Source organism: Pipistrellus hanaki, assembly GCF_964339955.1.
Source record: "Pipistrellus hanaki genome assembly, chromosome: 1".
In the NCBI taxonomy this organism is placed as follows: domain Eukaryota; kingdom Metazoa; phylum Chordata; class Mammalia; order Chiroptera; family Vespertilionidae; genus Pipistrellus; species Pipistrellus hanaki.
This window is the reverse complement of record NC_140503.1, coordinates 137,911,872-137,939,750: the sequence shown is the minus strand read 5'-3', so window position 1 is coordinate 137,939,750 and position 27,879 is coordinate 137,911,872. Positions and strand designations below refer to the sequence as shown.

At 41.8% G+C, this 27,879-nt stretch overlaps 1 protein-coding gene across 1 annotated transcript; it reads left to right on the top strand.

Moving 5' to 3' along the window:
* The first annotated feature begins 23 nt into the window (after positions 1-23).
* On the top strand, positions 24-27,879 carry GTPBP4 (GTP binding protein 4). The gene is made up of 17 exons (XM_084872429.1): positions 24-163; positions 1,121-1,291; positions 4,808-4,911; positions 4,992-5,128; positions 7,248-7,348; positions 9,028-9,120; positions 9,696-9,887; positions 12,314-12,379; positions 14,849-14,938; positions 15,784-15,894; positions 18,553-18,630; positions 18,957-19,008; positions 19,528-19,628; positions 21,405-21,602; positions 23,006-23,071; positions 25,698-25,841; positions 26,905-27,879. The coding sequence occupies exons 1-17, from the start codon at positions 116-118 to the stop codon at positions 27,055-27,057; spliced, it is 1,905 nt and encodes a 634-aa protein (XP_084728555.1). The 5' UTR covers positions 24-115; the 3' UTR covers positions 27,058-27,879.

The window sequence follows — 27,879 nt, the reverse complement described above, 5'->3', positions numbered from 1 at the left end:
CGGAAGTGACGCGAGGTCGGCGGAAGTCCCGCCTCTGTCACCCACGGAAGTCCCGCCCCCTCCCTCCACCTAAGTCCCGTGTGTCTGCCGGCTTCCCTCGTGGCCGACCGCCGACATGGCGCACTACAACTTCAAGAAGATCACGGTGGTGCCGTCCGCCAAGGTAAGCGGGCCGGAACCTTCCGTTCTCGCCTCTTTCCTCGGCGAGTCGCCGGAGGGCCCGGACCCGCAGCGCTCTTCCGCGGGGCCCCGCTACCCAGGCCGCATCCTCAAAATTAGGGGTCTCCCGGGTTAGGCCCGGCCCCGCTCCCCCCAAAAAAGGGTGGTTTCCTTTCTTAGACCTTATAGTCCTCTACAGCGACTAGGGATTCCTTCCTCAGTGATTGGAGTCTTTTCCCAGAGGGGAAATGGGATTTTTCCTGACATTAGGGTCCCGTCACCCCCAAACCCCCCGAGGTGAGGGGGTCCTTCCTCAGACATTTGGGTTCTCCTCCGAGAGGAGGGGTCCTTTCCCGAGGGGAGGGGAGGCGGAGAGCTTTTTGAACCAGAGAACTTTAGAACTGGGCCCTCGAGGATTCATAAAGGTGGCAGGTGGAGGAGGGAGTAGCTATCTGGAATCTGACATCTGTATCCCTCCTCCCTGCTGGTGCTGCGGGCACCTGTCAGCTGGGGAATTCACTCAAAAATCTTCAGTGTCCTTGGTCACCTTAACAAGTCCTAGGAAATTATAAACGGTGGAATTTCGTTTTAGCCATCATTTTATGTGCTTTTAAAGTTGTAGGATTGTTTGGGGTTTTTTGTTGTTGTTTGTTTAATACTGTGGGGTATTTTTTTTTCTGATTTACGCTTGAGTTGTCTGACTACTTAAGTTTCAAAGGTTTTTAGGTGTTTGGGAATTAAGATAAAAGATTTATTTCAGCAGCCATTTGCTAAGTGTTGTTTTTTTCTTTTTAAGGCCAGAAACTATAAAGATAAACAAAGTTGTATATAAAAGATTTAGTTAGAAAAGGTGTCATTTAAAATATGTACTATTATTAGATATTAGTCTTTTAAGAAGGTTTCAATAAAGTGGATGAAAAGTAGGTGCATTTGGTGTAACTCTTATTTAATTTAATTGCAGGACTTTATTGACCTGACATTATCGAAGACGCAACGGAAGACTCCAACGGTCATTCATAAACATTACCAAATTCATCGCATTAGACATTTTTACATGAGAAAAGTCAAATTTACTCAACAGAATTACCATGACAGGCTCTCACAGATTATAATGGATTTCCCCAAATTGGATGTAAGTGACTTTAGAGGCCACGGATGCTTATGTAAATGCTAGCTTTTAACCAGTTTGGTCTACTCACCTGACAGATCATGAAAGAAACAGAAAATAATTGAGTTGTCTAAGTTTACTCAGTGAGTGAATGGCAAAGTTGGGAACAGAACATGGTTTGTTGTTTTTAAACTTCTTAATAATTTTACTTTCTGCCAACCAAACCCCATCTAAGTGGGCCCAAAGCTATTTCCAGGCTGTGAAACTTCGAGGTTGGCAGGGTCTATCCCAGGGTCTCTGAAAGCTGTCACTGAATCTGGAAGCCCAGAGTTCTAGCAGCTCACCAGCTGGTCTGGTTTCTCTCCTGCCTGTTTCCAAGGCTCCTTTCTGGACTTAAGTTGGGTCCATGCCCTGAGGTCTACCACTGTTTGTGATCTTGTTGGTTCATCAGCCAGTGATGGTCAGTTCAGCTCTGGCTTTTTTTCACTAGTGGTAAGAAATTGTTTGGGGGAACTGTGATTTTTCATTAAGTCACAAAAGTTGAACTCTTTCTTCATTCTTCTGCATAGTGCAGTTTGCCCATTTATTTCGTTGTAGAAAGGTAAAGCAACATTGCTTATGAAGTCCTCGTGTAGGATCACATGGTAGCAAGGTTATGTGAGATGGAGTAAATTTGCCACTGTCCTAAAATAGTCTTTGTATTTAAAAAGATAATAATATAAAAAATGAAGTAAAAAGATATTGATGATCCTAGTCAGTTTGACTCAGTGATTAGAGCATCGGCCTGCAGACTGAAGGGTCACGGGTTCGATTCCTGTCAAGGGCATGTGCCTTGGTTGCAGGCTCCATCCCAGACCCTAGTCAGAGTGCATATAGGAAGGAACCAATCACTGTCTTTCTCACGTCGATGTTTCTCTCTGTCTCTACTCTGCCCTTCTACTCTAAAAAGTCACTTTATCTTGTGGTGAGGATTAATGATGGTTTGTTTTAAAAAATACGGAAATCTTAAAGATAAAATTTAAAGGTTTCTGCTAGAGGAGTGACACATGTCTTTCAATAGATACTTTTGAATAAGTAATTATTTCTTGAGAAAGAGGCTTCCCCTTCTTCCCTCTCAGGTGTGCATCCTAACCTCTGAGGAACCCCGTAAAACTTGCAGCCACAGGAGCAATGGGCAGTGGCAGCTTGTCCCGAGCTAACCTGTCTCCAAGGCCCCCTTTTCTCTGGTTTCTCAGTGAGCCAAAGAAGCCCCTCCTAGGTGCTCTCCTATCCTAAGTCTTTCCTTGTTTTACTGTCCCCAGCTTTAAAAAGGTGCGCTCAAAATTGAAAAACAAACAGATATATAAGGATGAGATTATTCTAAAATAATTTGATATTAGGAAATACCTGGTTTGAATGAACAAAATACTTTGGTCTAATTAGTACCAGATTTCTGTGGTTATTTGCAAGAAGTTTTATCTTCTGTGGCATCCTTTTTTATACATTAGAGGTTCAAATTTATGAACATTGTATTTGTGTGTGTGTGTGTTTAAAACTAGAGTTAGTTGTCTGAGAACAGTTTCAGGGTAGTGGGTTAGTGCGAATTACCATTCATTGAATGATTGCTGGCTCTCGGATACTGTTCTAGACACTAGGAATACAGCCTTAATAAATGAAGTCCCCAACTTCATCTAGTGTGGGGAAAGACAGTATATGTGAAAATACAGGGTGTGTCAGATAAATAAGGAGAGTAGGGAGTGCCCCAGCAGGGAGGTTGTAAGGGACCTGAAGGAAGTGAGGTGGTTAGCTGTCTGACTCCCTGGGGAAAGCAAGTGCCAAGGCCCTGAGGTTCAGAGTGTGGTGTCTTCCAGGAACAGGTGGACCCAGGAGGTGGAGGAGAATACTGGGAGGTGGATCAGAGAGGTAATAGTAGGGCGAGGTGACTTGGGTAGAACTCGAATTCTGTTAAGAAGGGAAGCCTTGCCGAAGCCGGTTTGGCTCAGTGGTAGAGCGTCGGCCTGCGGACTGAAGGGTCCCAGGTTCGATTCCGGTCAAGGGCATGTACATTGGTTGCGGGCACATCCCCGGTGTGGGGTGTGCAGGAGGCAGCTGGTCGATGTTTCTCTCTCATCTATGTTTCTAGCTCTCTATCTCTCCCTTCTTCTCTGTAAAAAAACCAATAAAAATATATTTAAAAAAAAAAAAAAAAAAGAAGAAGAAGAAGAAGAAGGGAAGCCTTGCCGAAACCGGTTTGGCTCAGTGGAAGAGCTTCGGTCTGTGGACTGAAAGGTCCCAGGTTCGATTCCGGTCAGGGGCATGTACATTGGTTGTGGGCACATCCCCGGTGGGGGGTGTGCAGGGGGCAGCTGGTCAATGTTTCTCTCTCAATCAATAAAATATATTTAAAAAAAAAAAAAAAAAAGGGGGAAGCCTTTGGAGCTGAGCCTGGGACTAGCCATGTTCTTCAGCTCTTAGAGGATGACTGGCCTTTTTAGGTGGGAGGCCACTCAGGTCAGCGCAGTGACTTAGAGGACATAGTGGTGAAGGAGTTGAGAAGAGGTTGGCTTCAGGGTATCCTTCGAAGGAAGAGCTAATGGATTTGATCATGGAGTTGGTGTGAGCCATAGCACCTTGGACAGTGGAGTTGCCCTTGGACAGGAGGGACACTGGTTTGAGGAGGTGGAGAACAGCTTGTACGTGTTAACTGTGAGGTGTGGGTAACATGTTCAAGTAGAAATGCTGAGCAATCTGAAGCTCAGGAGCGGTCTGGCCTGGAGATTGCCAGATATGACTTGTGAAAATGTCGATGTGTGAGAACCTATGGAAGGTCACCTAGGAAATGAGTGTGAGAAAAGTGCTTTGGGGAGTGTGAGTGGCTAGCATTGAGGAGGGAGAAGTAGCCAATGAAAGAGAAGATCCTGGAGACCAGATGAATAAACGCATCAGGAAGTGTGGGAAAGGGTTTGGTGAGATAAAGGAGAACTGGATATGACTGGTGGTGGTGAGCTGTTTTGACTGCCTGGTAGAGACAGTCCTGACTAGTTTGGGTTGTGGGAATGGGGAGAAAGAAAAGACTCGGTACCTCTCTTCTTAACATTTGCCAAGAAAGGGAGCAAAGGAAAGGAAAGATTTGGGTGGGGGAGGGGAGGGCAAGGGAATTTTAAAACTTTAAATTTTGGGGGAGAAATAATATGTCTACAGGCTGAAGGGAATGGCCAGGTGGAGAGGGAATATTATCTGGAGCTCAGTTCTTGAATAGTAAGGGGCAGGGTCCAGTACATGGATGGACCAGGCCTTGGTTGGATCCAAGAACAGTTGTACAGGAGTAGGATGAAGGTCCGTGGATGGGCAGAGGTGACTGCCAGACTTACTTCCTTGTAACTTCTGCTCTCTCAGAGAACAGGACAGATGTTAACCAGGAGAGAGATCTGGGGAGAGATGCTATGGGTGTGGGAAGAGAGGGAAAGGTATGGTGTATTTTCCTAGGAAATTATTCTTCAAGTATTATGTACAAAAGGATTGAGAAACTTATTCCAAACTGCTTTGCTTTTTTTGTTACAGGATATCCATCCATTTTATGCTGATTTGATGAACATTCTCTATGATAAAGATCATTACAAATTGGCTCTGGGACAAATAAATATTGCCAAGAATTTAGTGGACAAGTAAGGCATTTTCCTAATATATTATCTTTTACATTGTCAAAAGTGAAAATAACTTATGTGTTTCTTTTTATTTCTTTAAGTGTTGCTAAAGATTATGTGCGGCTTATGAAATATGGAGACTCCCTCTACCGTTGCAAGCAGCTGAAGCGTGCCGCCCTGGGGCGAATGTGCACTATTATCAAAAGACAGAAACAGAGTCTGGAGTATTTGGAACAAGGTACTTGTCATACGTAAGCAAAAATAGTTTTGAGTGCATTCTATTAAGGTACTGATCCTTGTCAAAAACTTATTTTTGAAATGTTTTATTTTTATTTTAGAGATGACAGGGTCAGATTATTTTTCCTAGTCTATCCTGTAAGAAATTCAGACAGGCCAGTTATTGAAAAAGTAACTAGCACTTACAATTCTTACAAGTTAATAGCACTTTGGCTCAGTGGATAGAGCATCGGCCTGTGAACTGAAAGGCCCCAGCTTCGATTCCGGTCAAGGGCATGTACCTTGGTTGCGGGCACATCCCCAGTAGGGGGTGTGCAGGAGGCAGCTGGTCCATGATTCTCTCTCATCGATGTTTCTAGCTATCCCTCTCCCTTTCTCTCTGTAAAAAAGCAATAAAATATATTTTTTTTAAAAAAGAAAACTTAAGCTGGGGCCGGTTTAGCTCAGTGGTAGAGCATTGGTCTGCAGACTGAAAGGTCCCAGGTTCGATTCTGGTCAAGGGCATGTACGTTGGTTGCGGGCACACCTCCGGTGGGGGGTGTGCAAGAGGCAGCTGATTCTCTCCCATCGATGTTTCTAACTCTCTATCTCTTTCCCTTCCTCTCTGTACAAAATCAATAAAATATATTTTTTTTTTAAAAGAAAGGAAACTTAACATTTCTCATATTTAGTAGATAAGACATATATTATAAATCATGGGAAATACCAAAATATTTAGGAAAATAAAATGATTTCTAGTTTGTTTTTGTTTGTTTGTATAGCAAAGGTGGAGATTTATTGAAGAACAAGTGCAGACTTCCACACGGGGAAGCGGAAAGAATCTTAACGGGGGGAGGGGGAAGAGCCCCCCAGAACGGACTCCCAGGACTCCCACGTGGAGAGGGGGAATAGAGTCCCCTGATTCCTAGTTTTATGTATTATTTACGTTTTCATTTATTTTAAATGCTTTTCTTTGTAACATGATAGCATCAAACTGCTACTTGTTTTGTTAACTGATAGTTTCATGTACTAGGACCATGGTCGGCAAACTGCGGCTCTTTGGCCCCTTGAGTGTGTCTCTTCCACAAAATACTACGGCCTAGGCGAGTCTATTTTGAAGAAGTGGCATTAGAAGAAGTTTAAGTTTAAAAAATTTGGCTCTCAAAAGAAATTTCAATCATTGTACTTTTGATATTTGGCTCTGTTGACTAATGAGTTTGCCTACCACTGTACTAGGACAACATCTGAATTAGCATGGTATTGTGTTTATTGAGACAGTTCTTTCCTTTGTTACATTCATATAATTTTCATTACAAATTTTTTTAACTCAGGTGGTTTTGGTCTCCCCCCCCACCCAGCATCTAACAAATAATTTGCGAAAAGATTGCCTTACTTGGCTGCTTTGACAGGGCTTCCAGTAATTGCTTTAACCTTCAGGGTAGCTTAGTGGAGTCACTGGTGCTATGAGCACTGCAAGCCAGGCTCCCATGTAGTAGTCATTACATGGAAGCAACCCTCTGTCTAGCCAGAAATGATGGTTCGCATGCTCACTTCAAAAGCGCTTTTCCAAATATTTTTCAGTTAAGAGTCACCTTGATGCTTAGACGTGTTTTTGGCCTCACCTTGGACCTGTTAGATAGGATACCAAGCTGGTACAGCCTAGGAATGGGATTCTTAGTGCAGGCAGATTTGGGAAATACTATCCTTTATATCATGGCGCCTCTGCAGATGATCCTTTTTTCATTCATTTGTATTTTCTTTTTTTGTTAATCTCCACCTGAGGATATTTTCCCATTGGTTTGTAGAGAGAGTGGAAAGGAGAAGGAGAGAGAGAGAGAGAAACATTGCTATGAGAGACACACATTGATTGGTCACCTAGTACAAGAGCACCAACTAGGGCCAGGGATCAATCCTGCAACCTAGGTACATGCCCTTGACCAGAATCAAACCCAGGACCCTTCAGTCCCCTGGCTGACACTCCACTGAGCCAAACTGGCTCGGGCTCCTTTGTTTTTTCTTCACATAAATGTTGGAGTGATGTTAATATGTCACAATATTGGAGTATAAGTGAAACAGATCTTAAACTGAGTCTCTTAATTTTTCTTGTGAAATTAAGCACATTTAATTTGAACTTCACACAGTGCGTCAGCACCTTTCCCGTCTGCCAACTATTGACCCGAACACAAGGACCCTGCTTCTATGTGGGTACCCGAATGTCGGCAAGTCCAGCTTCATCAATAAGGTTGGTTTGTCTCTGATAATTACTCAGGTGACTGAGGACCTGAGCCCAACGGGCTGCCATGTTCTGACTGTGTGGGATGGAGGATAGCTAGTTAGTCCTTTAGTTGGTATTGCCCTGGGTTTAAAACATTGTGTCCTTGAAGGGAGGATTGAGTTTGTCTGATCCTAGATTTATATTGTTACAGAAACCTTTTTTTTTTTCTTGTGTGCTTCCTACAAATTTTTAAGAGGTTTGAGATGTTAAAGTACATTTTTGTTAACACACAAGAGCTCTCTCAGTACATGTTGTCTTGGCATGTTCTGGGAACAGTGGTGCCAGCAGGCCTGCTGTTCACTGTGGCAGGCTGCACTTGCTGAAAGGGACTTCCGGTCTCTGAAAGTATTTCTCAGGTACTGTCTCCTTAGTTGCTATGTCAGCTTTCACATAAACTATTGGGTCCATGTAGTGGGGAGTACGGAGTATTGGGTCCATGTAGTGGGGAGTATTGAGTCATTCTTATCTGAGTGAGTTTATTATTGGAGGCTCAAGGGCACTATTTATATAAGTAACTTGGTGCTTCAGGGTAATTTACCTGACTTTGAGGGACCTGAGCAGAGCAGAAACAGCTTTTAAAATGTCATTTCATAAGCAGCAACTGCTCACGTACCAATAAATAGTTGTTACATTCATATACATCCATGTGACTATTTGTTTCGTAAAACACCTTTGCCTTTAAGATTTATAGATTTTGGCCGGGACCGGTTTAGCTCAATGGATAGAGCGTCGGCTTGGGGACTGAAGGGACCCGGGTTCGATTCCGGTCAAGGGCATGTACCTTGGTTGCGGGCATATCCCCAGTAGGGGGTGTGCAAGAGGCAACTGATCGATGACTCTCTCTCATCGATGTTTCTAACTCTCTATCTCTCTCCCTTCCTCTCTGTACAAAATCAATAAAATATATTTAAATAAGATTTATAGATTTTGTCCACAAGTTGTACTGACATAGTGACAAGCCAATTTTCTGCAGTGTCCTAGTTATGTTTCCAACACTTGAAGGCCAGTTCTGTGGGGCAAAGACGGGACCACTTAAATAATCAAAATTAAACAATAACCCTTACAATTTTAGCTCAGTTGGTTGGAGCATTGTCATGTACAATAAAAGGTGGTGGGTTTGATTCCTCAACCAGGTTGAGGGTTCCCTCCCCAGTTGGGATGAGTGCTAGAGGCAGCTGATTGATGTTTCTCTTCTCTCCCCCTCCCTCATTCTGAGATCAATTAAAAATAGATCTTTTTAATTAAATAATAAAATTAGTTTCTCAGTTGTGCTTGACCACATTTCAAGAGTTCATGGGCAGTGTGTGGCTAGCAGGCCCCGTGTGGACATTGCACATGTAGAATGTTTTCTTCATTAAAGCAAGTTGTTCGGGGCAGGCAAGGGAAAGCTGGGTGTCCTCCTCTGACTGGGCCTGCCTCGCCTCCCTCGCGTCCCTCATCCCTGATTCAGGCTCTTCTCTCTGCTATGGGCGGTGATGAGGAAGTGGAGACCGTCACCTGTCGAAGCACAGTAGCGCTTAGCAGTTAATCATGGAAGTCTCACTTGAGCTTTTTTCCTCCTACCATAACAGTGTTGATAACATATCTGGGGTACTTTTACACTGTGTGAGAGGAAATAAAGTGTAGGACACTGTGATTGGTTTCAGGTGACAAGAGCAGATGTGGATGTCCAGCCTTATGCATTTACCACCAAATCTCTGTTTGTTGGACACATGGATTATAAGTATCTGCGCTGGCAGGTAAGAGCTCTTATCTTTAAACGGAACAGATGTCCTGTTTTGTTAATGGAATGATTTTGATCCGTACAGCACAGGGGATCAAAGTGTCTTATTTAGTGCACTTTTTAGAGGTGGGGAGAATGAGGAGGTGGGAAGTAGACTCTTAGGGTTGCCAGGAGTGCCTCATTTCTCTACTAGGAGGCTTCTGCATTATGTTCACAATGGTGCTGCTGAGAAAGTCTCCTTGTCACTGTTTATGACCCTGTTATTAGTAATGACATTTACTAATTTAAAAGCATAAAGCCGTGTATTTCCACAGTTGAATTTATCAATGATGAAGTAGTTTCTCACACGTGGGCATGTTAGCCAGTTATTCCAGTTCTGTTTTATGATGTCACTAATAGCAGAGAGGCATTGCTAGTTCCTAAATGAGCTATGCAGGTCCCTCCCTTCCCGTTTTCCCCTTACTGCTTTATTTTATCATGGTCAGCTGGGAGACCTACGTTTTATTAATTAGTGTTGTCAGTGACCTGTAGGATGTGCTGGACAGCAGGTTTGTGAGCAGTGTGCTTTGGAGTGACGAGTTTGGCCGTTAGGTTGTAGATACCCCGGGGATTTTGGACCACCCCTTGGAGGATCGGAACACAATTGAAATGCAGGCCATCACGGCCCTGGCCCATCTGCGTGCCGCGGTGCTGTACGTGATGGACCTGTCTGAGCAGTGTGGGCACGGGCTGCAGGCGCAGCTGGAGCTCTTCCAGAACATCAGGCCTCTCTTTGTCAACAAGGTGAGTGGGTATTTGGATATTTTCTAGTTTGCATGATCAATAAGAGAACACAACAGAAAATACAATCTCCAAAGTGATGTTTATCCTGGAATTACCCAATTTAGGTTGGAGAGGTTTTTCACATTTAACTAGATCACTCTAATTTGTACTCTGTAGATACACTTACGACCTTAAGACAATAACCTAGTTCCCATTCTTCTTGGGTATTCTCAGGTAATGAAAAGTATTTCAGTAAAGCTCATGCATCCATAAAGTGCTACAAACTTGATCAATAAAAAACCCTCTAGATTTGATTTATTTTCATCATAAACAGTTAAGAGGTAAGAACATCATCTAAACCCAGCTATTTTTCAAAAGGTTTGGAAGCAAAGTCCAATGTGACCTTAAAAATTAGAATGTATCATCTCTAGCATCTTAGGTAGGTAGTTATATCTGGCTCACTGAAGTCTGAGATGTTATTTTGATGTCAGTTGTTCACATTCATACAGCTAAATTTAAATTTCATGAAGACTTCCTGAACCTTATATTTTCTGCAGTGCCTCCGAAGGATTCTTTGAGGTCCATAGCAGGTTCACTAACTCGGTCTTCAGTAGCCTGATTCAATAACAGTAAATGCACACCTAACTCAATTTTTGTTCTTTCCTGCCAATCCAGGGTTGCCAGATTTAGAAAATATAAATATGTGATACCAATCAAAATTGAATTTTAAGTAAATAACAAATAACTTTTTCAGTATAAATATGTCCCAAATATTGCATGGGACATATGCATTCTTAAAAAAAAAAAAAAAATCAGCCCTGGCCGGTGGGGTCAGTGGTTAAAGCATCGACCCATGCATCGAAAGGTCATGGACTCAATTTCTGGTCATGGGCACATATCTGGGTTGCAGGTTTGATCCCCGGCCCCTGTAGGGGTGTGTATTTGAGGCAACCCATTGATGTGTCTCTTACATCCATGTTTCTCTTTCCCAATCCCTCTCTCCCCGCCTCTCTAAAAATCAATAGAAAAAATATCCTCAGGTGAGGACTAACAAAAAAAATTTCAGCCGAAACCGGTTTAGCTCAGTGGTAGAGCGTCGGTATGCGGACTCCAGTCAAGGGCATGTACATCGATTCCAGTCAAGGGCATGTACATTGATTGCGGGCACATCCCCAGTAGGGGGTGTGCAAGAGGCAGCTGGTCAATGTTTCGCTCTCATTGACGTTTCTAGCTCTGTATCACTCTCTCCTCCTCTCTGTAAAAAATCAATAAAAAATATATATTTTTTAAAAATTTCATTGTTTACCTGAAATTCAAATTTAACTGGGTATTCTGTATTTTCATTTAGTGACCCTATCAGTCAGTCTCCTACAAAGTTGCCATGTATTTCTGATAGCCCCAGTTTGTCAGACACATCTACTTAGCAGTGGACACTAGTATAGCTTTGGCAAGGATCCCCTTCACTAATGTTCTAAGTCTCCTGGAGGAAGGGACACTCTCATTAGGTGAGTGTGACTGAAGGTGCAGGAGGAGCTGAGATGCTGAAACCTCCACTGCAGTTCCAGAAATAAGGAGAGCGGTTCTTCATGGGTGGGAACCCAGGGGTTTCACATCTTCCCTGTACTTATTAGCCTAGAGGAAGCAGCTACACGGATGATATTCTTGAAATAACCCTGGTTAGTTTAGACTAAAAAAGATAATTAGGCTTTTTCCCAGAAATACCTCTATTTCGACAGAGAAAATAGTGCTTTGAGATGCCAAATAGTGTTGTGAAAGTCACCAGACTGGAAAGCAGACCTGGGGGTACTGTTTTGTTTTCATGAGCTCCACATTTATGTTTACAGCACATTTATGGATAAAAATTCAACCAATAATAGTTAAGAAACATGTGCCTCCAGTAAAAGTTTTTTTTTTAACCTGTTAGCTACATTTAAGTGTGAATAAAGGAAATAATCACTAAAAATAAAGTAGTTAAACATTTGTACAAAATATTTTATGAGACATTCATTATGATTCTAATATTAAACTTGTATATTATATCAGTTTTAATTTAAATTATTTAATCATTCTTGTGGAATAAAGCTTTATTAAAATGTTATAGAAATCCTATAGGTAAATATTTGCAAAGCTGCTGTTGCCATTGTACCAGTATTAAAAATGCATTCTACCTGGCATCATTTATAATTTTTATGACAGATTGTATATTGTACCCATTTGAGAATCCTATAAATGTTATGGCTTCAATAAACTGTTGCTGAGCATATGCTCCCAATGTTTATTTTGAAACTAAATGACAACCAGAGAATATAAACTACCAAAATGCATCTGGTTATGTTTTTAAATAAAGAGCAAATAAATCCAAACAAGGTGAGTGTGATGACCAGTACCACGTTGATGACCTGCAGTATGAAGGTGTAATCACCTTGTTGTTTCTCTTCCCACTCTAGCCTCTTATAGTTGTAGCAAACAAATGTGATGTAAAAAGAATAGCTGAGCTTCCAGAAGATGACCAGGTAAGTCACCCTTATGCTTTTAATATTTCTTACCAATTCTAAATCTCATCTTAGATTGCCGGAGTTTAGGAAGAATTATAGCAATGCTGGTCTGGTTTTTGATTTTACAGTTGAGATAGTATCCTAGGTAGTTAAGTCAACATGACATTATAAAAACCTCTTAGTGACAACGAAACCTAAATTTCTGGGGCTCAAAGCTATTTTTAGTAAAAATATTTAACTGATGGCTGCTCTATTAGAGGCTGTGGAAGCATCCATGTGCGATCAGTTGGCACATTTAACCTCTGGAAGTTGTGCTTACATAGGAAGGGACTGTCCTACACCAGGGCCTTAAAGGAAATGTAGCTCAGGCCTCGGCAGCCGGTGCGCAGGAGCAGCACTCGCAGGGTATGTTTCTAGGTAGCAGGGGCTTCATAGTGTTACCGATGTGCCTGCTGCATAGAGTCTGTGATGAAGTGAGTTTGAAAACGGAGTGAATGAAGGAAAACGAGCGTCTAACATTGTAGGTCCAGAATCTGTCGCATCTGCTGAAGTTTTCCAAAAGACAGAATGTGAGCCTCAGTTTGTAAACTGAACCCTGCAGCCCTCTTTAGTAGCATCTTTCAGGACAGGCGCTGTGAGAAGCTTTGCACTAGTACAGTGGTTCTCAGGTTGTGAGCGTGACCATTAGCCAACGTTACCTTCCTGTGATAATATGTTCTTTTTTTTTTTTCTTTTTTCTTTTTTTTTATATTTTATTGATTTTGTACAGAGAGGAAGGGAGAGAGATAGAGAGTTAGAAACATCGATGAGAGAGAGAGTCATCGATCAGCTGCCTCTTGCACACCCCCTACTGAGGATATGTCCACAACCAAGGTACATGCCCTTGACCGGAATCGAACCTGGCACCTTTCAGTCCCCAAGCCGACGCTCTATCCATTGAGCCAAACCGGTTTTGGCGTGGTAATATGTTCTGAATGCAGGGCCTCTGAAATAAGAAACGGGGCACCCAGCAGGCTTGGGCTTGAGCAGCCCCCTGGTGATGGGTGCACACTCGAGGTTTGGGAGCTACTTCCATAGAACGATGACTGCAGCTGGCCACATGTCCTGGAGCATGCTCCATGGAGTGGGTCTCAAGGAAAAAGGGCATGCTGCTCTCTTCCCAGTGTCCCTTGTGTCATGTGGACATTTAATGCTTGGTGAGAATTAGTGTTTTTCAAACAGTTTCCTTGGGGAACTGTGGTGTGTTCTTTAAATTACTAACTATACTAGTACTAGTATAAACACACCACCAGATAATTCACGTATTTTTTTTTAAAGGACCCATGTACCTATTGAATAATCTCAGTTTTTCTGTCTAAAAGCACCAAAGGGTGAAGTAGGGAAAGTTGGGGACACCAGGAAGGTTGGGAGTAAACCTTACACCAGATGCTCAGGCTCTGATGTTACACATGCTTGAGTTCAGCCTCACCACCTAGCAGCCCTGACATGTGAGGCCACCTCTCAGTGACACCACTGGTTCTACACCAGTGATGTGGTTGGGAAGACTTAGTGAAATCGGGAAGTTGGTGACACGGGCACTATTGCGATGCTAACTGTCTGGATAACACTATCTTGTGGCCTGGACTCATCGGTGCTCTGACTCATCAGCAACAGTGTAGGTTACTGTGTGATGGACGCTATGTCCACATGCTTGGCAGATGCAGTGTCTTACTCAGGTCACACGCTAGTCAGTAGTGAGGTTGGCTCTCTGACCCTGGCATTCCCCAGGACACTGCTCTTTCAGTAGAGAATCAGATCTTATTCACACAAAGCTAAGGATAGCTGGACTGGTTGACTGTCTCTGTTTGAAATTGCATTAGGGGGAAGGGCACACAAACAGGTCCTTTCACTTAGAGTCTTAGTGGCTTATAAGGAGCTAGGTGCGTAAACATTTTTGTGTTGTTTTCTAAGACATTCTCTTAGGTTGTGGAGGTTAAATATTTTTACTAAAAATAGCTTTGAGCCCCCAGCTGGGTGGCTCGGTTGGTTGGAGTGCCATCCTGTACACCAAAAAAGGTTGCAGGTTAGATTCCCAGTCAGCATATACCTAAGTGCTTATGGGAGACAACCAGTCGATGTTTACCTCTATCTTATCTCTCCCTTCCTCTCTCTTTAGAATATAAATATATCCTCTGGTGACGATTTAAAAAAAAAATTTTTTTTTAAATATTCTAAAAAAAAAATCTTGATCTTGATCTTGCCAAGTTTCTTTTTGGAAGGTAAAATCTCAGAATATTCTAGAAAGCCTCTGGTTTGCTCCTCCTAGTAATTTGTATTTTCTTAATTACAGAATAATGTAGGGAAAAATAATTAACTTTTCGGGGGATGTCCTTCAAAAGAGAACAAACCACAGGTGCTGTGCTAAGCAGCACCCAGTTGAAGAACAGTAAGATTTGTTCATGGGGACTTGGAAATAACATGTCTCTTGTTTTTCCTTTATATTCCCAGAAAATATTTATAGATTTGCAGGCTGAAGGATTTCCTGTGATAGAGACCAGCACCCTGACGGAGGAAGGGGTGATCAAAGTGAAAACAGAGGTCAGTGCTTCTTCATAGGCAGGGGTCGAGCGCTTTACTGTCTTTCTCTTGTTTGAGTAAAGTCAGTCGTGGGGAAAGAGTCTTCTCTCCGGGTGAGTGCTTGTGGTGGCTTAGACAGAAGGCATCAATGCAGGCGCCATCGCTGAAGCCGTGGTCCCATGTCCCCCCCCAACCCCTCCCCCAACGAAAGGGGGGCTTTGGGAGAAGCTTTCACTCCCAGCTCCAGTAGTTTTAACTTTGTCCACTGCCTGCTGTTTCTCTCAGCCTGCCGATATTTCCATGGGAGCTGGACTGAAAACTACTTCCATGGAAACTGTTCAGAAGTAGAAGGAAAAAATAAAAGTGGGAACAGCTTAAGGAAGCACTTCCTGTTAGATTTCACATGATTCTAACATTCTTATTTTTGTTATTTTTACCTGAAATGAAAAGGGCAACTCTAATACTGTTGATTTTATTTGGGCTCAGTTGCTCTAGTTAGAGTCCTGAGGGGGGATGTGGATCAAGTTAGGGAGCTGTCTGATAGTGGAAGAAGGGCCCAGAAAGGGCTTTGGGGTTACTCGGGGCCAGCTGTGTGGTGGTGCTGCCTCAGGGTTCTGCCCCAGATTGGGCCTGGTCTGGAAAGGGAGAAAGAGGCACCTCCATCCTGGAGAGTAGGGTCCACTCCAGGGGAGGTACTGGACCTTGATGTGGTCCTGGGGACTTAGCCACCAGATGTCACTACTGAGCAGAAGTGCTTAGCCAGTTCCAAACCTTGGAACATACATAGTCTCCAGTTGCTGGTTCCTCCCTGGAGGCTGCTGCAGGATGCTTTGTAACTTTCGTGCCTTGTTTTTACACTTTCTTAGGCTTGTGACAGGCTCTTGGCTCATCGAGTTGAAACCAAAATGAAAGGAAATAAAGTCAATGAGGTGCTGAACAGGTTGCATTTGGCTATACCAAACAAAAGAGATGATAAGGTAAGGTTGCTCTTCCAGAGACACCTTGAGATGGAATTATGGTGATAGTGACACTGGACATGCCATGTGCTTCGTCCAGGGGCCACAGATGCAGTTGCACATATCTGCATAAATGGATATCATGAGCAGGCATGAGTTCTTACTCAAGCTAAATCCTGCCACATATATTGAAAAAGACAAAAAAATGAGTGTGAGGTGTCAAATTAAAACCTGCTTCTCATTCCACCAGACTTATTAATGTTAACTCTGTCTTGTTTATCTTTCCAGAAATATTTTTGGTATAAAAGCATTTTTATTTTTAATTTTAAACGCAAATTTTGTGTTCTTTTTCATTGATTGCTAGTAGACAGTACTCGGGTGCACATCTTTATATACAGTATTGTTGTTGTTTTTTAAATATATTTTTATTGATTTTTTTATAGAGAGGAAGAGAGAGGGCTAGAGAGCTAGAAACATCGATGAGAGAGAATCATCGACCAGCTGCCTCTTGCACACCCCCTACTGGGGATGTGCCCACAACCAAGATACATGCCCTTGACCGGAATTGAACCTGGGATCCTTCAGTCCGAAAGCCGATGCTCTATCCACTGAGCCAAACCGGTTTTGGCACAGTATTGTTGTTTTTTAATTTGCAAATCTATCTGTAGAGATTTTAAGGTATGGCATTGAAAATATCGTTCTCCAGCCGGGACCGGTTTGGCTCAGTGGATAGAGCATCGGCCTGCGGACTGAAAGGTCCCGGGTTCGATTCCGGTCAAGGGCATGTACCTTGGTTGCGGGCGCATCCCCAGTAGGGGGTGTGCAAGAGGCAGCTGATCGGTGATTCTCTCTCATCGATGTTTCTAACTCTCTATCCCTCTCTCTTCCTCTCTGTGAAAAATCAATAAAATATATATTTAAAAAAAAAAGAAAATATCGTTCTCCAAAATGCCTTATCCTATCTAATAAAGAGGGAATATGCTAATTGATCCTTATGTAGTCACAAGGATGGTGATGCCCACAGCCAATAAGCAGGGAATATGCTAATTGACTGTCCCACCCTCAAAGATAGTGGCATCCACAGCCAATGAGGAAATATGCTAAATATTTGTCATACCCTCAAACATGGCGGCACCAACAGCCACAAGATGGCACCCAGTTGCCTCAGTTCCACCAGGGCCAGCCCGAGGCATGGGCAAGCCTTGGATGGTGGCTGTCTAGGCTTGCGCTGCTGGCAGTAGCATAGGTGTGATGGGGCGTCTCCTTCCCCTGATCACTGGGTTGCCTCCCTTCCCTGAGGGCTCCAGTGCATGAATTTTCATGCACCAGGCCTCTAGTATGTATATATAGTGCTGATGTTTCCATGTACCTTTTGTGTTGACATCTGTTAGTCTAGTGGATTGTAGCTGGTTAAAGATATGGCTGCTAACTGGCTGGACAGTGATGTGACTGTGTCATGTATATAAGTATCAAATTATGATGATGTAAGCCTGAAATACACATAATCTTATATATTGACTTTATTACAATTTTTTAAGAGATGGTTCCATTGTGATGTATTTCTTTAATGATTAGTGCAGGTGAGCATTTTTGATGGGCTTCTTGCCCTTTTAAGTTCTTCAGGTCATTTATATTTTACTCATTGATTTGTAATTTTTATATTAAGGTAATTAGACTGATATATATATATATATATATATATATATATATATATATATATATATATATATATATTATTACAGTTTACATTCAGTATTATGTTGTATTAGTTTTGGGTGTACAGTATTAGTGGTAGACAGTTATATACTTCAAAAGGGTTTTGTACTATAAAATGTTTGTTTTTGTCTTTGTTTTTCATTTTGTCATTGGAGGATTTTTTAAAAATATATTTTTATTGATCTCAGAGATAGGAAAGGAGAGGGAGAGAAAGAAACATCAATGATAAAAAGAATTGATCGACTGCCTCCTGCATGCCCCCTACTGGGGATTGAGCCCACAACCCCAGGCATGTGCCCTGACCAGGAGTCAAACCCTCACCTGGTTCATGGTTTGATGCTCAATGACTGAGCCACACATGTAGGCTGTAGGATTTCCTTTTTAATCTCAGAGAAAGTACACATATTTACGCTATTAGCATATAGTAATATTTTCTCTGTGGTTGCTTGGTTTGATGTCATGCATATCAATGCCCACCCATTCCAAAAATAGTTTTTATTCTATTCTTTGATTGTTTCATTTGTTTTTAATTTTACCTGTTTTGAATAAAAGTCTTCACTTAGTTTTGGATTTATTTTGTTAGGAATCAGGTGGAGGTTGTTATCCAGTTCTGCTTTTCAGTAGCTAGTCATTTATCTCATGTTACTATCTAAATTCCTTTTGTTTGTTATGTCCCTTATTTCTCATGTTGCTTCCTTTGTTCATAATTGTTCTTGGTGACCTTAATGTTTATTTTTTCTAAATAAACTTTAGAATCAGCTCTTAGTCCTCCTGGCTAACATGTCCAAACTGGCTTTGCACCCTCCCCTCTCCCTGTGAATCATCTGTTGGTTTTTATTTGGCCTGGGTGTGGTTCTATATATTTATTGCAGATGGAGAATTTACTGTTAGTTTTTCATTTGTGTGTTTCTTTTCTGTTTATCAAGGTGTTTTACATAAATATTTCTCATAATATCTTCTTAGGAGAGACCCCCTTTCATCCCAGAAGGTGTGGTGGCACGCAGGAAGAGAATGGAGATTGGGGAGGCTCAAAGGAAGAGGGTAGGTCCTGTCAGCCTTACTGGGTTATTTGTGAGGGTGGGCAGGAAGGCTTTGCAATGAGGGATGGAGACTTAGATCATCAACAGGCCAATAGCACCATTACACTCTGAGAACATGGCTGTGAAACCCTACACAGGTTCCCACCTTCGTGTATGTGGCACAACATCTGTCCTTCTGCATGTAGGAGCTGAGTGCCAGGTGTGAAAAGGATTAGATTTGGTTGGAGAGGATGTTATTTCACAGGAACAAGGAAGAGGGGCTCGGCTGTTCTGGACCTGAAGGGTCAAATAGAACTGATCATAATTGTGTGTTTTTTAAAATTGCAGGAACGAGATATTGAACTGGAACTGGGAGATGATTATATTTTGGATCTTCAAAGTAAGGGACTGCATCTACTAGTTATTTTAAAATGCCAGTTTCGTGTAAAGTGTTTCAGAAAAGTGTGAAAGGGCTTTAATGAGCACAAATCTTCCAACATATTGTTAATTTCTTAAACATGAAAGGTTGTGTGTTGGCAGGGCTCTGAGATTTCTTCCTTTCTGGCAGTTTTCTGTCATTTAAGGATGAGAGATTAGTTTTGTAACTTTCATAGGTAGATGTGGAGCCAGGTTGATATTGTCAGTTATCTGTTATTCATGCCTTCTTCCTTTGAGTATATTGTACTTGTTTTATTTTTGTTTTCCTTTATGGTCACTTCATCCTAAGGTACTGATAGACCTTGGGAAATGTTTTGGGGTGAATCTTTAATAAGCAGCTGGCTTCGCTTACATAGTGTCGAATACAAACACTGTTGTCTTTAAAGAGGGGAATGACTTGCGTAAGTTATAACTTATTTTGGGCACATAGTAGTTGAAGATATTAAAAATTACTGTAAATGTAATTTTTTTTTAACTCTAGAATACTGGGACATAATGAATTCATCTGAAAAGTATGATAAGATCCCTGAGATCTGGGAAGGCCATAATGTAGCTGATTACATTGATCCTGACATCATGAAGGTTTGTATCACTTGTTAAATCACATTTTTATTCCTTTTTAATACAACCACAAAAAAATACAAACACAGCTTTTAGCTGGTCTCATTGTGTAATGGTCTATAACTCAAACACAACTTCGGGCTCACCTGCATCTGTTGCCATCATTCCTTCAACACTCATGAGCCTCCCTGCCTCCAGTCACCCACAGCTTGCTCCCACCAAGTGTCCTGGAGACTCCAGCGCTCTGCCCATTTACAGGACCATTCATCCTCTTCCCGCTGAGGCCTTTCCCTTCTCAGCTCCCGCTCTGCTTCCCTGGGCCCATCATAGCAGGTAGCCTGCCTTTGTGAAGAAGGTAGAGCCGCTGTGGATGTGAGTGCCCAGGTGTTTCTCGTTGGCAGGCACTTTTGGGTGTAGCACCCCTGGTTCTCAGGCCTGGTTCCTTGTCTTCTCCAGAGTTTTGCTCCATCCCCAGTATATGCCTCCTGTTCCTTCCCCTCCCTGTTTGCTTTTTCTTAGCATATGAGTGCCTGTGAATTTCTATCACCTTTAAAAAGCCAAAGTCTTGTGTCCTCCTTTAGTTGCTAAGCTAACTTTTGTCAGTCAGGCTTTTTGAAAAATAAAGTTTTATAAATATTTGCTGTTTACATTTCCCCACTTTCTTCTCCTCAGTTCTTAAATGGTGCCCTTATTTATACTTTCAGTCTTCAGATATCAAAGGGATGAACCCTGACATAAGCCCCCTTCATACTTTGTTTTTTCCACTTCTGAATAGTACTTTTCTCTGTTGTCTGATGTTCATCCTTGCTGCCTTGGCTTTAACTAGTCTGTTTTCCCAACTCTTCCCCTTCATATTCTGTTATCCCTACTTACACACACAAGAAGTCATGTCTCTCTCCTCTAAACTTCCATTGTGCCTCTTACTTTCATTTCTCATTGCACAGCACCCATTGTCCTCAGTGTGGATTCTGGGTGGCCTGTGATTAGTCTAGCCATGCTGTTCTAGTCTCTGCTCCCACACTGCCACATAAATAGCGATGTAGGCACATCTGACTGCTGGATTCCTGTGAGTTTACTTATTTGGCTATCATATACGTACATGCATTTAAAAATCTTAACAGTATAGCCTATGAGGTTGTGTTTGGGGATGACATTAGATGGATAAATGGACACTATCGTACAAGATCAGTACAGACTAATGATTTAAATTCTTCAGGAATGGAGGTTTTTCCATGTGTCTGCTGAGAGAGAGGGGATTGAGGGAGGTGCTGTCTTGTCCGAACATTTTTTTTTTTTTTAAATATATTTCATTGATTTTTTTTTTACAGAGAGGAAGGGAGAGAGATAGAGAGCTAGAAACGTCGATGAGAGGGGAAACATCAACCAGCTGCCTCTTGCACACCCCCTACTGGGGATGTGTTCGCAACCAACAGACATGCCCTTGACCGGAATCGAATCTGGGACCTTTCAGTCCGCAGACCGACGCTCTACCACTGAGCCAAATCGGTTTCGGCTGTTCAAACATTTTTAACCTTGCTATATACACTCATTGTTTTTAAAGGAGAAAAAGAACTGGCACCAAGCAATTAATATGTTGTCAGCTCAGCATTTGTGCAGTCTTCATTTTCTTCCCGTAATCTTTGCTAATAGGTCAGCTCTGACATGTGTATGAGGCCCACATGAGACAACCCTGGCATCCATTGCACACTGAAAGGCTTAAGGGAAACCTAATTCCCATAGAAAAGTTTCTATATTTGAGTTTCTCAATGTTGATTTTGTTTATGACCCTTTTTAAAGAAATTGGAAGAATTAGAAAAAGAAGAAGAGCTAAGAACAGCTGCTGGAGAGTATGACAGTGATTCAGAAAGTGAAGATGAAGAAATGGTGGAAATCCGACAGCTGGCAAAAGAAATCAGAGAAAAAAGGAAGTTGAAAATTCTGCAATCCAAGGAGAAGGACACACAGGGACCCAGAATGCCACGAACTGCTAAGAAGGCAAGTTTTGTGTCTCAAGGAGGTGTAACCCATTTCTTTCCATAATGGATTCTCTTATAGTCATTGCTAGATAAAACATTCTCACCTGTGTATAGTAATAACATGCTTTTTTGTTGTTGGTATGTATTGACTTTCAAGGTTAGTTGAGTCTTGATCTTTTATTTCTGATTATTACGCCTTTCTTGGTGATTTTCAAAGTTTATAAGATCATAATTGAGGACTCTTGCAATTTACAGAAACCTAACAAATCTGAGGGCGATTTATTGGCTCTTGTTAGTTCAAGCTCGAATGGGTTAATGAGGTTGGGGTTCTTTCCAGCTCTCAGCTCCATCTCTGTAGGCATCTTTCTCTACTCAGTTCTTGTCAGGGTGGCAGGTGAGGTTAGATCTTGTGGGTCGTCTCCAAACCACAGGGCATGAGAGAGAAGGTGGGGGCAGCTCACCAAAGAAAGAGAAGATGTGTAGGGCAGTTAAAGTTTAGTGGGACAGGAAGGAAAAAGACAACAGTGCACTAACCATATGGATATTCCTGTGCTCGGCACTGTTTTCATGTTATAGCAAGTGAGTGGTTCTTGGCAGATGCAGACATCACTGTATCCGCCAGTGGTGCTGCAGGGACACTGGCTGGGGGTGTGTGTCACATGACCTGCCTTCATGATCTCATATGTGCCAGGGTTCTTTTCCCAGCCTTAAAAAGGGTTTAGCATTCTGGAGAAAGGGGCTGCGAGATGATTAAAAAGGAGTCCAAAGACCAAAGATATTTTTGAAAGGCATTGGGGTCAGAGGAGCTTCAGCTAAAAGGAACTGAAGATTCTACCTTGTCTAAGGACCCCATGGTATTTCTTAAATACAATTTGTCCCAAGGCAAGGTGGAAATATACACTTCAAAGGGTAAGGTATCAAAGGGTACAGAATCATTGTCAGTTTGGGGGATAGCCTACAGCTGTTCAGGTGTTTGGCCAACAGGAGGCAGTAAAATGCCCTGAGCTGTCTATTCAGGTTTGGGGGAAGTGCCGTATAGCTGTTTCCAGCAGGTAAACTACATATGTGGCTCACCCTTGTTGAGCCCCCCAAATCCCATCAACCTTTTGACATAACTCTTGTAATTATTACATGCTGGAATTGGTTCTTGGCACATATGCACACAGGAATCCCCTGCAAAATTGTGCAGAATCTAGGGACAAAGTGCACACTGTTCCACACATGGCAAGTGCCCAGGAAATGTTAGTTTTGTTTTCTCATGGGATTTAATGAGTTGTCCAAAACATCAGCATGAGCCTAAGTAAAAGATATAATTTATAAGAGGTGTATCAAAGATCAGTATAAAGACACATTTTCACCTCAATTCTTTAACATTTCATCAAATTGATTTTGCTTAAAAGAAATATACTCCCCTCTTTTCAGGTTCAGCGGAAAGTCCTGGAGGATGAAATGCGCAGTCTTGGTGTTGACATGGATGATAATGACAACGTGAGTGTGCAGAGATGATCTCAGATACTTCATAGTTAGTTACAGCTTTAAAACCAGGGGCCCAGAAACCTGTGAGATCATAGAGTTCACTAGATCTCCTTACTGTGGACATGTTTGATCCTTGTCCTGAACACTGTTTCAGATCTCTGCTGTTCTTGCTTTGGAGGGGGTCATGTGTACATAGGGAGCTAGGCTAACCTTTCACAGAGAGGCCCTGGAGTCTCAAAGGATGAGAACAATTAACTTCTTTGTGTCTTCTGTTAAATTTGTATCTCTTACTTGTTTTGACAGTAAAATTCCTTACTATTTTCAAAAAAGAAAGAAAGAAAAGAAATTAGAACCTGCAGATTTTCTGTTGAGGAGTTTCACTTTTCTGACATATTGGTTGGAAGTGGTTGGTTGAGGACAGACACAGCATTATTCACACTATTGTCTATTCCCTTTTGGGGAACAGGTTGGGCATTTGGCTCATCCTGTTGGTACAGGATGGTGTTGCCAGAGTCAGTTCTTGCTGTGCCCATTTGAGAAGAATTTAAGAAGAAGACTTGCCCATGCCATCCTCCGCAATTAGAACTCTTCCTTGTGGGTGGTAGAAGGTTTTCTGGATGTCATTCTGCTGTCCAGTTTAGTTAATGTCAGGTGTGTGCAGCTACCATAGAGGCTTTTTATTTACCTTTTTTCTTTTTATTGATGTTTTAGTATATTTGTGTATTCGTTTATAAAATTTGTAAATTTCCTAAAACTAGAAAGAAAACAATTGTGGTTACAGTGCACAAAAATGAACTAGGCTACCATGTGGTGCATGCCTTTTTATCCAGTGTTTATGCAGAGAACTTTAATCTTTCTGTTTCTTTCTTTGAAATCTGTTTATACCCACATGCTACATGCTGCATCTACTTTTCATTGTGCAGCAGGCACTTTCTTTTAGGGCAGTGGTTCTCAGCCTTTCTAATGCCTTGACCAGTTCCTCATGTTGTGGTGACCCCCAACCATAAAATTATTTTTGTTGGCTACTTCATAACTGTAATTTTGCTACTGTTATGAATCGTAATGTAAATATCTTTTTTTCCCGATGGTCTTATGTTCTACAGCAGCGGTTGAGAACCGCTAGCAGGGTTGCCTAAGACCATTGGAAAACGCAGATATTTACGTTACGATTTATAACAGTAGCAAAATTACAGTTAGAAGTAGCCAACGAAAATAATTTTATGGTTGGGGTCATCACAACATGAGGAACTGTATTAAAGGGTCGAGGTATTTAGAAAGGTTGAGAACCACTGTTTTATAGTAATAAGTAGTCTTTCCATTTTAAGCCTTTTTCATTGCTTGCAGTTTAAAAATTCATTTGCTGTTGCCTCAAAGAATGAAAGCTGATGTGTAAAAAATGCATAATAAAAATAAAAACAAGATTTGTGTCATCGAAAAATATAAATTGGAAATGTTAGAACAAAACATTGTTGTCCATCCTACACTTTTTTTTTTTTTTTTTTTTTTTAACTGGAACTTTAATTTTGTTGACCAAAGTCTTTACCTGGTGCTTTGATTAGCTTCAGTTATCAAATAACCATGAGGTGCTATTAAGTCTCTCAATGGGAGGGGAACTTAGGCTTCACATTATCCAAAGCGTGTTCTGAAATCTTAAAGACTAGAGGGCGTTTCAGGTACTACTTGTTAGAATTCCAGTGTTCCTGCTTAGTGAGCTATTCTGGGTTATATGCATCTTTGTATAAAAAAACTTTCCCATATTCTGGATTATTTTCTCACAACACATTCCCAGAGGTGGAGTAATGAAATTAAAGAGGAGTGTTTGTTGAAGTTCCTTTCCAAAAGGGTTCAGCTGATTTCAGTTTTCATCAGCTAATGAGTGAGAACAACCTGTTCATGTGGAGTTATAGTTAATGTGTATATGTAGCTCCTGACTTTTGGAGGCTTATTAAGCGTTGGACTTACTGCTTGCCTACCTTTGGAGGGAACTGAGTTATCCTTAGATCCAGATAAGTGGGGAGTGTGAGCCCCACACCCAGGCAAGCGGGAGCAGGGCTGACAACTGGGGGGGGGCGAAAGAATAACCTGTGGGCAGCCATCTGCATAGCTTTGCTGAACCCTAAGGCTCAGCTTTCTGATGTTCGTCACAGTGTTGACAGGTTTAATCCAAAATGGAGGAATAAAGATGATGCTGAGCTAGGTTAAAGGAAAACATGGATGAATGGGCAACTCAGTTTTTTTTTTTTTTTAATGTTTTAAATATTGATTTTTTACAGAGAGGAAGAGAGAGGGATAAAAACATCGATCAGCTGCCCCTTGCACACCCCCTACTGGGGATATGTCCTTGACCAGAATCGAACCTCGGACCTTTCAGTTTGCAGGCCGATGCTCTATCCACTGAGCCAAACCGGTTTTGGCTATTTTTTTTTTAATGGAGTAAAATTAGCTTTGTAACCATGAAAAAGAATATTTGACAAATAATGTGAAGTTAACTTTGTGTATTTTAAAGATCTCTTTTTTTAGTTTATTTGATAAAAGCTCCTGAATGTCCTCTCTCTCCCCTTGTTGGAGTGATTTCATGTTTGTCACTAAGCCTGAAAGCCAGGCTAGGATCCTGAAGTGTGCCCTTTGTGCTTTTCAGGCCCATTATGCAGTCCAAGCCAGAAGGTCTCGGAGTGTCACTAGGAAAAGGAAGCGGGAAGACTCTGTCCCGCCCACATCTCTTGCCCGGAGTCGCAGTTGCTCTCGAACTCCACGTGATGTGTCTGGTCTTCGGGACGTCAAGGTTAGTCTCTGTCACGTGCAATTAATAACACCATGGTCTCTGCTTTCGGCTACCTGAACGTTCAAGGCAAAACCTCCCCATCCCTCAGCTGTCCTTTGGTAAGGGTTAGCTGTTCGCTTTTGCCCATAGAACACCATTCTCATAGTGAACAGAAGCATGATGTCATATGGTACCAAGTGGTCTGAGCTCAGGCCCCAGCTGTTTAAGGGTGTTCTAGGAAATGGGCCCTGCTGAGCCCCTGGAGGCCTGGGGCCTCACCACAATGAATCATGCTGGGACCCACGAGCCCTTTTTTTTTTTTTTTTTTTTTTTTTTTTACAGAGAGGAAGGGAGAGAGAGAGAAAGAGAGAAACATCGATGAGACCGAAACATCAATTAGCTGCCTCCTGCACATCTCCTACTGGGCATCAAACCTGGGACCTTTCAGTCCACAGGCTGATGCTCAGTCCACAGGCTGATGCTCTATCCACTGAGCCAAACCGGTTTCGGCCCAGCCGAGCATTTTGTTCAGTCTTTTGGGAAGGACACTTTGGATGTACATTGTCTCTTGTTGAAACTTAATTTTATTAAATAATCCCCAAATTCTTAGTTTCAGTATTTTGAAAACTCGGGTAAAGGAGAAAGTCTGTATAAATTGGCAAGCAGTCAACTTGCCAATGGAAACGCACCATACCATCTCCATCTAGAAATCTGATTTTAATATTAGTCTTTCCACTTGTTAAGTGTGAGTAGTACAATTTCATGGGTCCTAATCTGAGTTTCCTTGTTTGTCCAAGAGGGAGTTATAATAGATACACTCTAATCTTCCGCACTGAATATATTTGCTCCTTGTAGGTACAAAACTTGTCTGGCTATAATTTTTCTCCTGCATGCACATGCAGGTGTTGGCTGAGTTCCTGCAGGTACTGAAGTGGGTTCAAAATAGCAGTGAGTGGGGCTTACCTGGGTTTTCCAGTACTGAGCACACCTACATTGTAAAGACAGGCTATAAACCAATCGTGAAAATGCGTATGGATATTTGGTCTTCAGTGAGCACCTTACGTGTTTTATGTTTTCTCTTTAGATGGTGAAGAAAGCCAAGACTATGATGAAGAATGCTCAGAAGAAGATGAATCGCTTGGGGAAGAAAGGGGAGGCAGACAGGCATGTGTTTGATATGAAGCCCAAGCACTTACTCTCTGGGAAAAGAAAATCTGGTAAAAAGGACAGGAGATAGTGTCCTTCTCAGCTGAAGCAGTTTGGCGGGACTGTTGTTTGTTTCTTGTTTGATATGGTATGTTTTCACAAAATTGGAGTCAAAATCTGTAAATTGGAAATAACAATGAAATAACTAAAACACCTTTTTTCCCCCCTCAAAATATGGTTAATCCTTAACAATACAGGTGTGAGAAATTTTTATCACTGCCTAATATTGCAAATACTTTGAGTAGACTGATTTCTGCTTTAAAAAATATATATATATATATATATATATATATATATATATATATATATATATATTTTTTTTTTTTTTTTTTTAATTGATTTCAGAGAGGAAGGGAGAGGGAGAGAGAAATAGAAATATCAGAAATAGAAACAAACATTGATCAGCTGCCTCTTCCACGCCCCCTACTAAGTTTTGGAGCCCACATCCCGGGCATGTGCCCTTGACCAGAATCGAACCTGGGACCCTTCAGTCCGAAGGCTGAGATTCTATCCACTCAGCAAAACCGGCTAGGGTTGGTTTCTGCTTTTAATGGACTTTTGATTGCATCAGATTTGCAGAACTGGGAAGATTTGTTGGTGTGACTGTTGTTTTTGATGGAGAAAAGTCTTACTCTATTCAGCAAGACGGAACTTTGCATATAAATAGTGCTTCCTTGCTAAGAAAACCTCTCCACTTGTGGCTATGGGCAGAAGGCTGTTAGTCCTGCTTTGCAGATACAGGTTGTGGGTTTGTTGTATGCCATCACTAAATTATTTTCTAGTCTTTTTGTACAATGTACCATTGTAATCTGTCTTCATTATTTTATCCAAAATAAACTTTTAGTTTTAATTA